This window comes from Schistocerca americana, chromosome X, assembly GCF_021461395.2.
Source record: "Schistocerca americana isolate TAMUIC-IGC-003095 chromosome X, iqSchAmer2.1, whole genome shotgun sequence".
NCBI lineage: Eukaryota > Metazoa > Arthropoda > Insecta > Orthoptera > Acrididae > Schistocerca > Schistocerca americana.
In genome coordinates this window covers 368,527,456-368,537,726 of record NC_060130.1, presented here as the reverse complement: position 1 = coordinate 368,537,726, position 10,271 = coordinate 368,527,456, and the positions used below count along the sequence as shown (strand labels likewise).

The 10,271-nt window shown below is 41.0% G+C and overlaps 1 protein-coding gene across 1 annotated transcript in view; it reads left to right on the top strand.

Moving 5' to 3' along the window:
• The first annotated feature begins 5,258 nt into the window (after positions 1–5,258).
• The window catches only part of LOC124555608 (proto-oncogene tyrosine-protein kinase ROS), a 565,849-nt gene continuing 560,836 nt past the window's right edge, over positions 5,259–10,271 (top strand). The window contains exon 1 of the mRNA XM_047129578.1: positions 5,259–5,413. Coding sequence (XP_046985534.1) covers positions 5,282–5,413 — 132 coding nt within the window. The 5' untranslated portion in view covers positions 5,259–5,281. The remainder of the gene's footprint in view (positions 5,414–10,271) is intronic.

Here is a 10,271-nt window from a genome sequence, read left to right as displayed (position 1 = left end):
TTGTTGAAATCAGCAGTATCCATTCGGTCTTCCAGTGTGAGCAGATCTTGAAATTAGAGGTTGGTTCTGAGCACTACGGGACTTAACATCTGTGGTCATCAGTCCCCTAGAACTTAAAACTACTTAAACCTAACTAACCTAAGGACATCACACACATCCATGCCCGAGGCAGGATTCGAACCTGCGACCGTAGCAGTCGCGCGGTTCCGGACTGAGCGCCTGAACCGCTAGACCACCGCGGCCGGCTTGAAATTAGAGGTGAGCACTTTTAGCATGCTGGAAATGACCAGCAGCACGAAAGTATGGGGCATTTTCTGAATGTGTTTCAATGCAGATTCCATTTTCCAATACGCTCAGCCTCAGCGAACTGTTTTGTGAGTGTAATCATGTGATAATATTGCACCCATAATTTGGCTTTCATGTGTATGAACGCTTAATAGTGCCTCAAACTGCAAAACTAGATACTTTTGAAACATGAAATTTCATCCTCTACAACTTTGATAACTTGACATTTTTCACTTGGAGTAGCCGTTTTTGAGTCTCTAAGACGACGTTTTAACCAAGTTGGTAAAAATGACCAAGCTTTGACAACAGATTGCGCCCAAATGACTGCACCAATTTTGACATGTAAGTAGGTCATTCGAAGCAAAATTAAATGTTCTTTCGTTTTGGTAACGTTAACAGTTTCAATGGGATGCATAGTTTCCGAGTAGTAGGCGAAAATAAAAAAAAAAACGTGCCGAAATTTCGTGGTTTTGTTGCCACAAAAAGTAGTCCCGAGTGTTTTGAAGGCCGAATACTTGGGTTCTACATACCCTCAACTACATACACAAGATAAAAAAATGAAATCTTCTGCCTCATTTTTTGCAAACAAAGGGCCTTTTTTGTGACGCCGTTACTGTGTCATTCCGCATTACAATGCAATGCATGCCACCGCTGAAGCCTCTTCTTGTCGATTCCGAGCGGCGATGTGTCTGGAATATTTCCGTCTACCACCGATAAGAAAATTGCGTAATTTCAACGCTAGGTGTCGCGTTTCTAACCTCCATTGCAGAGGCAGAGAAATAAGGGGTAAAATGTGGGTAAGAGGGGCTGTGATGATCTTACCATCGTGTAACACGCTCTAACAATACCACCACTTGCAAAGTAGATTAGAAATCAGATTAATAATGTTGCTCACGCAGCATATGTTCGATTTTCGGGCAACAACAAAACTATTGACTGTGTATGGTATCGTCAGAATCAAAATAATGAGGTCACTGTAAATAAGTCATTAATTTGGCACTTATCTTGAGTGGATTTCCACGTAGATTTCGTCGAAGTCGTTATGGCTCATCTTGTTGATTCTAGGGTGATTCCACTTTGGCTGCTAGAAGGTCCGGATCTGTATTTTAGCAATATTTGAAGACCTAACAAATGCGTTTTTCAGGAAATTCTTAGTGATCAAACAATCCCAGATCGGAACAATGGCATGGTAGAAATAATTTTTGACTTGGTGTTCACGATCCACATTTTTAATAAACTTCTTGTAAATTCACATATACTTCTTCTTAATTGTCACATCATCAAGAAAACAGTTTTGTATCAATCTTCACATATTTAATTTCCACTCTAACCATGCACAAGACTTGACTGTTCTTTTACAAAGCGAAATAACAACATAACTTCTGCAAAGTGAAACAAAGACTGCTCTGTGCGCATTCACACCAAAACGGTTACAAGTAAGTCAAAGATTATGACAGTCTCACAGAAATGAATACACACAAGAACCACATCACTGTAATATATCAATACATCGGAGTAACTATACATTAATAAAACCAAATGTGAATATTGTCACAAAAATATGTCTGTTACTTCGCAGAAAAGTAGTTCGATATTACTGGTATCGAGAACTGGGGTTGGAGTGCCGTAATGGTCACGTAAATAAAGAACCATTACAACGCCCATAGTGGCGTTGGGAAGAATTGTGGTGAACATGTGATATCATTAACCCACCTTAAAGCTCACATAAACGTCTGAGCTGTGGTCTTTTCTTTTTTTCAAATTTGAAGATTCCTTGCTGTTTGAAGTGTCGCTGAGTCCTAGGGTGACTTCGCAGGGCGCCACACTTTTGCACCACTACAGAGGAAGGTGTAGGCACCTTTGAGTCAAATTTCAAACTTAGGCCTCAGCATGAGATTTAGTAAATGTTATTGTTGTTGTGGTCCTCAGTCCTGAGACTGGTTTGATGCAACTCTCCATGCTACCCTATCCTGTGCAAGCTTCTTCATCTCCCAGTACATACTGCAACCTACATCCTTCTGAATCTGCGTAGTGTATTCATCTCTTGGTCTCCCTCTACGATTTTTACCCTCCACGCTGCCCTCAAATGCTAAATTTGTGATCCCTTGATGCCTCAGAACATGTCCTACCAACCGGTCCCTTCTTCTTGTCAAGTTGTGCCACAAACTCCTCTTCTCCCCAATTCTATTCAATACCTCCTCATTAGTTATGTGATCTACCCATCTAATCTTCAGCATTCTTCTGTAGCACCACATTTCGAAAGCTTCAATTCTCTTCTGGTCTAAACTATTTATCGTCCATGTTTCACTTCCATACATGGCTACACTCCATACAAATACTTTCGGAAACGACTTCCTGACACTTAAATCTATACTCGATTTTAACAAATTTCTCTTCTTCAGAAACGCTTTCCTTGCCATTGCCAGTCTACATTTTATATCTTCTCTACTTCGACCATCATCAGTTGTTTTGCTCCCCAAATAGCAAAACTCCTTTACTACTTTAAGTGTCTCATTTCCTAATCTAATTCCCTCAGCATCACCAGACTTAATTCGACTACGTTACATTATCGTCGTTTTGCTTTTGTTGATATTCATCTTATATCCTCCTTTCAAGACACTGTCCATTCCGTTCAACAGCTCTCCCAAGTCCTTTGCTGTCTCTGACAGAATTACCATGTCACTGGCGAACCTCAAAGTTTTTATTTCTTCTCCATGTATTTTAATACCTACTCCGAATTTTTCTTTTGTTTCCTTTACTGCTTGCTCAATATACAGATTGAATAACATCGGGGAGAGGCTAGAACCCTGTCTCACTCCCTTCCCAACTACTGCTTCCCTTTCATGCCCCTCGACTCTTATAACTGCCATTTCGTTTCTGTACAAATTGTAAATAGCCTTTCGCTCCCTGTATTTTACCCCTGCCACCTTTAGAATTTGAAAGAGAGCATTCCAGTCAACATTGTCAAAAGCTTTCTCTAAGTCTACAAATGCTAGAAACGTAGGTTTGCCTTTCCTTAATCTATCTTCTAAGATAAGTCGTAGGGTCAGTATTGCCTCACGTGTTCCAATATTTCTACGGAATCCAAACTGATCTTCCCCGAGGTCGGCTTCTACCAGTTTTTCCATTCGTCTGTAAAGAATTCGTGTTAGTATTTTGCAGCTGTGACTTATTAAACTGATAGTTCGGTAATTTTCACATCTGTCAACACCTGCTTTCTTTGGGACTGGAATTTCGAAAAACTGATCCTTAAAAAGTGATCCTTTAATTTTGTTGTGCAGTGTATTTGGAAGAAGGAAGGTTAGTGTTTACGTCCCATGTACGTCGAAATCATTAGTGACGGAAGACTAGCTCGGATTAAGGGGGTAGGACGTCAAACGGGCCGACTTCGAGAAGGAGAGGCACCACAGGACATTTTAATTTACACTGTCTATACTTTTATAAATAAATTCATAAAACTTTGTCAGCATGACCAGGAAAGATTCAGGATTCACACTTATAGCAGTGGAAGTTCAAAAACACCGAAAAATAATATTTTTTAAATGTGAAATTTCATGATTTTTTTCACTTACTGTTGGCTGCATTTGTTGCTATAGGTACACTTTGCTTCATAAGTAAGAGAGATTCTTCGATGAATTTTGCACAGCTTACAATCCATACTTACAGGTGTATGAAACTCTAGAATTTATTTAAGCTATGGAAAAATGAATGGGCTGTTACGTTTTAAACTTCGTGTTTAGAGAAAACTCGAATTTTATAGTTAATTATCTCAATTTTTACCACAGTTTTTAACAGATTTGGGAAATTCTAGAGTTTCATACACCTGTAAGTATGGTTTGTTTGCTGTGCAAAATTCATCGAAGAATCTGTATTACTTATGAAGAGAAATGTACCTACAGCAACAAATGCAGCTAATACCAAGTGAAAAAATGATAAAATTTCACATGTAAAAAAATTGTTTTGTTATGTTTTCGAACTTCCTCTGCCATGAGTGTGAATCCTGAATCCTTCCTTGTCATGCTAATAGAGTTTTATGAATTTATTTGTAAATTGTAAATTGTTTTAAAAAAAAAAAATATTTGACAGTCTCAATTAAAATGTCCTGTGGTGCCTCTCCTGCTCCGAGTCGGCCCGTTTGGAGTCTTACCCCCCTTAAACCGAGCTAGTCTTCCATCTCTAATGATTTCGACGTACATGGGACGTAAACACTAACCTTCCTTCTTCCAAATACACTGCACAACAAAATTAAAGGATCACTTTTTAAAGATCAGTTTTTCGAAATTCCAATCCCAAAGAAAGCATGTGTTGACAGATGTGAAAATTTCCGAACTATCAGTTTAATAAGTCGCAGCTGCAAAATACTGACACGAATTCTTTACAGACGAATGGAAAAACTGGTAGAAGCCGACCTCGGGGAAGATCAGTTTGGATTCCGTAGAAATATTGGAACACGTGAGGCAATACTGACCTTACGACTTATCTTAGAAGAAAGATTAAGGAAAGTCAAACCTACGTTTCTAGCATTTATAGAGTTTTATTAATTTATTTGTAAAAGTGTAGACAGTGTAAATTAAAATGTCCTGTGGTGCCTCTCCTGCTCCAAGTCGGCCCGTTTCACGTCCTACCCCCCCTTAAGGGAGGATGGAGAAACAAATGAGCCGCGTTGTTTGAAAGAGAACCATCCCGGAATTTGCCTTAATCGATTTAGGTGAATCGCGGAAAACCTAAATCTGAACGGCCGGACAGGGATTTGAACCATCATAGTGTATTTGGGTGGTTGGTGAGGGGCGGGGAGGAGGGGGAGAGCAATACCTGTGACTCCCCTCAGAACTGAGCTTGGATGCCGCTGTACCTTCCAACACAGGCTAAGGAGCAGTGTGTAGTGTGTTTGTGTAGCGTGCCGGTAGGGGCGCTGCGGTGCGCGGAGACTCCAGAGGCGCGCAGCGGCTAGTGGGCAGTCAGTTGCGGGACGGCCGTCGCTGTGGCAGTCCAGGCCATGGCGCTGCTGCTGGCGCTCCTGCTGTTGCTGCTGCGCGTGGGTCCCGCCCACGCCGCCGCCGTGCGTCTCGCCGCCGCTCACCGCGAAGACAACATTGCGCTCGCCTGCAGCCTCGCTTGCCCACTACAGGTGAGTCGTCTCCACATTTCTGATGTGAATAATTTGCACTGCTAGTCCCAGATGTAGTACACAGTGACTGTAGCTCGTACCACCTAGACAGTGTTTACTCTGTTCTCACCTTCCTGGTAGCAAATTTCCATGTACTTCGCTCACATAAGTGAGAAGAATTCTCACTTGCACTGCACTGCATTTTGAGAGAGTTGAAAAAATATCGTGCGTAAGTGAGATTATCTATGATACCACCAGCTATAACCATTGTCACTCATGCTGACTCCAGTTTCTTTCATATTAGGAGGTAGTTAATAAATAAGAACTTCGTATATTGTTCAAAGTGACACAACTTCGGAAGCCTACGGTTAGAAGTGTCATTCTAGAAAATACGCAATACGCGGTAAATCGGCGACTATTGTTGTATCAATGTTGTCTAAATTCCAGACGAAAGAATCATCGTTGCCTGAGACAAATGACTCATATAGCCACCTTTGTTCTTTTACAGGGATCACTGTATGAGGTCAAGGACAACACTTTGCAGCGTAAACATAAAGAACTGTGTTTCTTAGGTCAGTTACAGTTGTTTTGCGAAATAACCCGCAGTCAGATCAATGCAATTTGTCAACTTTTTCTAGCGTGCAGGTTCCAAGCCGGAAGTTCGATTCTGGAATGTTCGCCATTTTCACTGGACCAAAAGTCATAGTTGGTATTATTTACTTACATTGTCACTATATAAACTCAAATCGCTAGAGTGCTATTTGTCTTATTAAAATTCTTATTTCTTAGGTAACTATGATATAAAACAAGTACTGTATGTGGAAAACACTAGTCCGATGAAAGAGGTCCCGATGGTCATAATTAGATCGGGTCAAATAAATAAATACATAAAAAATAAAAATAAAATGTTTGTAAATCACAAATTTGTTTAGATGTGACACGAGGTGTAAGTCATAGATGGCCAAATCTGGGGAACAGGGTAGATACTCCAACAATTCGCACTCCATATGCCGCGGTTACAGTGTTGCGAAAGCACCTGCTTGGGCAGGTCCAGTGTGATTTTTTTAAATTTTGCAATCCATACATTTTTTCACATATTCTTTACTTAATTTCCTCAAGAAAATTTGCATATTATTCACCACTTTTCCTTTTACCCTTTGCAGTGGTAGCATTCAACATCTGTGGCACTCGTTCTTCACTGATGTGTCTCACAGTTAACTTTTCGCGCGAAATGTAATGTACTCTTTCTTCCCAAACGTCACTATGTTCAGCTATTTCGCACATCTTTCGCCTTCGATCGTACGATGCCTCATCGTGTCCTTTCTCAAAGTTTTCATCTGTGGTAGAAGTTTTGGTATGTCTTCGGCATCTTCGAGAGACTTACGAACTTGCTGAACTCCGAAGTCCATTTCTTGATTGTTGAAAATAAAGTAGCTGTCTCCTTATAAACATCCATCAACCTAATGCAGTTCCGTTGGTTATAAAGCAACAGACCTAAGGAATTATTAGCATGCACGTATTCAATTTTATTCATTACACATTACTGCTTTAAATAGGCGTATAAAAAAACTGTCCCATAGATCTAGTTGACACTGCACTTAGATTATTGCGCAACATCGACCATTAAATAAACTTATAGCAGAAGACTACGCTTTACTCAACTGACCATTTCAAGTTCAATCAAATCAAGATATAGTTAAAGAATGGACACCGCTGGATATAATCTCCGTAACGGTACTTATTGAAAAAAAGGACAGTGCTGGATACAATCTGTGCAACAATACTCATTGTTACTACCTCTCATACAACAGCTGACAATGAAAATCGAGTCTTTTTATGTTAACTTTGTCGCATTGACTTATAATCAACTTTTTAAAAAAGTGTTCGAAAACTGTTAAAAAAAATTCGACGTTTTATTTGTGTTCTGGTTTGGCTCTCTGTATATGAGCTACTGTTTTGACTGTTACCGAATATTTTTATTATTATTAAAATCCTAGGTATCTGTGGCATGTTAAATGTGGATGTGACATAAGTTATATTTTTTAGGGGGTGGAGGGGGAGGGTAGGAGGGGATAGGTGCCTCAGACTCTTACTGTCCCTCCCTACCGCCGCTCCCCCCGCCCCCCCCCCCTAAGAAATGTAACTTACCGTCATTGGGTAGGGGGGGGGGGGGAGCGGCGGTAGGGAGGAACAGCAAAGGGACCAACACACGAGCGCAGCGATTCGTCTCATGGGCGACTGATCGCTTCGTAGTTCGGACGTGTGTGGGCAAATCTCGGAGGGAGGTCGCTGATCACCGATTTGATCGCATGGAAATCCCAGGCGATCTGATCGATAGCATGTGATTCTTGCTTGCAGTATTGCTGCTTGGCAGGTAGGGAACGATGTGTGGCAATATGGCCGCAACTCGTTTCTCTGGTTATGAAGCCTGGTTGTGCAATTCTGATTCGTTTCGCTTTGCCAACATTGAGTAAGAACTTTACATTAGAATTTATAATTATTCAGAGATCACGAACTACTACAAGAAATGGAGGCTGGAACTGCCATTTATATTAAGAAGTAGTATACACCCTCCGATTTTCCAGTGATTAGCATTTTAAAGCTTGTGCTATAGAAGTAGAAATGATGGGAAGTTCATAGTGATAGTCGCGATACGGTTGACTCCACAGAGTGATCTGAAGTTATTTATGAAAAAATTACAGCGTTATTAAAGTTTTAACTTCTAAACGGAACTACTATAATGTTAAAGGTCATTTTAATTTAAATGTTCAGGGAAAATCGATTACAAAGCTATACTCAAGTAAGCTGTCACGTCATATAATCTAACTCTCCCTCATGCAATTTATAACAAGAGTAGTGGTAATCAGTGGGAATGATGTTGACAACATCTCTATAGACATGTCGAGATTGCAAACAAATTGTGAAAATACTTGCAGTTAAACTATAAGACTAATAAAAAAAAACAATCCAGGACTAATAAAGAAAAACAGATTATATTAGCTCACTGGAAAGATGGACACAATCCAGTTGGTGTCAGTGAAAAATTAAATATATATTCTGTAAAGGAAACCACAGTTCCCAAGAAAAGGGTTTCAAAAAAAATTTAACAAATTACAGTTCCAGTTCTTGTACTTATTTTTTGCAAGTATTCGTAGGGATACGGAGATCAACTGCAACATCTGCTAAAAGCAGTTCACTTTCCACTGCAGGTCTTGACCTCACCGTGCTGCTCGCAATACAGGTTGAGATTGTTCGGCAAATCGCTCGTGTATGTCACGGTGGAGTCGAGAGATCGATCGCAGCGATATCGCATTCGACGTATCGCTGTCATCCGTCGCTCATGTGTGGGGTCCTTAACAGACTGCACCCCCCCCTTTTGCCATCCCCCCCCCCCCTTCCCCCCTCCTAGACAGAACCCTGGATCCGCACCTACCTGCAACGTTGTCCATACTTGATGTACTTGACACTAGTACTGAATTTCTATTTCGCTCTTTGCACATCGTATATTGCGTGCTCTTCTCTTAGACTGCAGATATGTTGCAGTACACAGTCGACTCTGTCTGACACTTGACAATTCATTGTAACTAACTTCAACTTGCTATCAGATCTAAATTCTGCTTGGGGACCGCTGTTGAGGAGGGTAATGAAGAGCCTTTATTTCGAACGTTTCAAAACACTCCTAGTGCCTCTATACAGCTGGTCGATATTTCTCCCCAGAACATGAGATAATATCATCTCAACTATCAGAAACAGTGTGCGTACTCCACATGCAGGCTCCTTCCGAGTACCCGCTCGAGACGCGTCGGAGTAATTACAAATGATTAGGAGAGGGCTGACGCAGCGTGCTGACGCGTAGGCCCCTCCGTGGAAAGCACGCACTCTCCCACAGTCTTCATCTGCCACACACAACTCCACCACATTTAATCAATTACTTAACGGCATTGTACACACTGCAACTGTCCTGTAGCTGTAATCAGTTACCGTTTGCGGAAAAACAGAGAGCAGAAACTGAACGCTACATTCATATAAAATTATCACGTTCGCTGGTGGATGTATAGTAAAGCAAAGCTGGAGCTTTGAAAAATACGGACATTGCGAACAACGGAAGAATACAAGAAGGCCACAACACGATCGTAGGCGTAGCAGAGGAGACAAAGTGGACTCTCTCGATACGATATGAATATCGATGAGAAACTGTGGATGACTGAGGCTATTTCCTGGTGTCGCTCCTTGTGGGCCTTCACGCCTATTCCGCGCCAGGGTGAAATCCTCTTCCTCAAGACGATCGCAAGACAGTTCGGCTAATCTCTTCCCCGATGTCTCATGCCTAAAGTTTGGAGCTCGAAAGTTACTTACTGTCCCCTTTTAAATGCCACCGATGTCTTTATCTTTCTTTATTATATTGAAAACGACATATAGTACGGCACTGTCAAAGCACTTTATTAGTGGAATTAAAGAAAGGTATAAATCCTAAAATGTAAAAACGGAACGAACAACTCTACATTGGTACTTTGCAAGTTACCGTAAGGCGTGTGGTGGATAGTGTATGGTGTAAAAAGAGTCATTTTACTACTTTTTGTCCTATTTCTTGGATAGGGTGGCAGAAGAACGTATGACCATACTCCTCTGCATGAGCCAGAGTTTCTGTAATTTTATTGTTATTGTCATCAGGAAAGGGGACGTATATTGCAGGAAGTAATAAGTTTCTTGCCTGGGACTAGAATGCCGACTATCATAAATTTGAGTATAAGGTTCTCTGTGGTGCATAACGTCTTTCTTATAGCGTGTCGTAATGCAGTTCGTTTAACTTTTCTGTGACGATGAAACCCATGGCAAACCGTTCAGTTCTTCTTTGCATCTTCTTTGTGCCTCCGTTTAA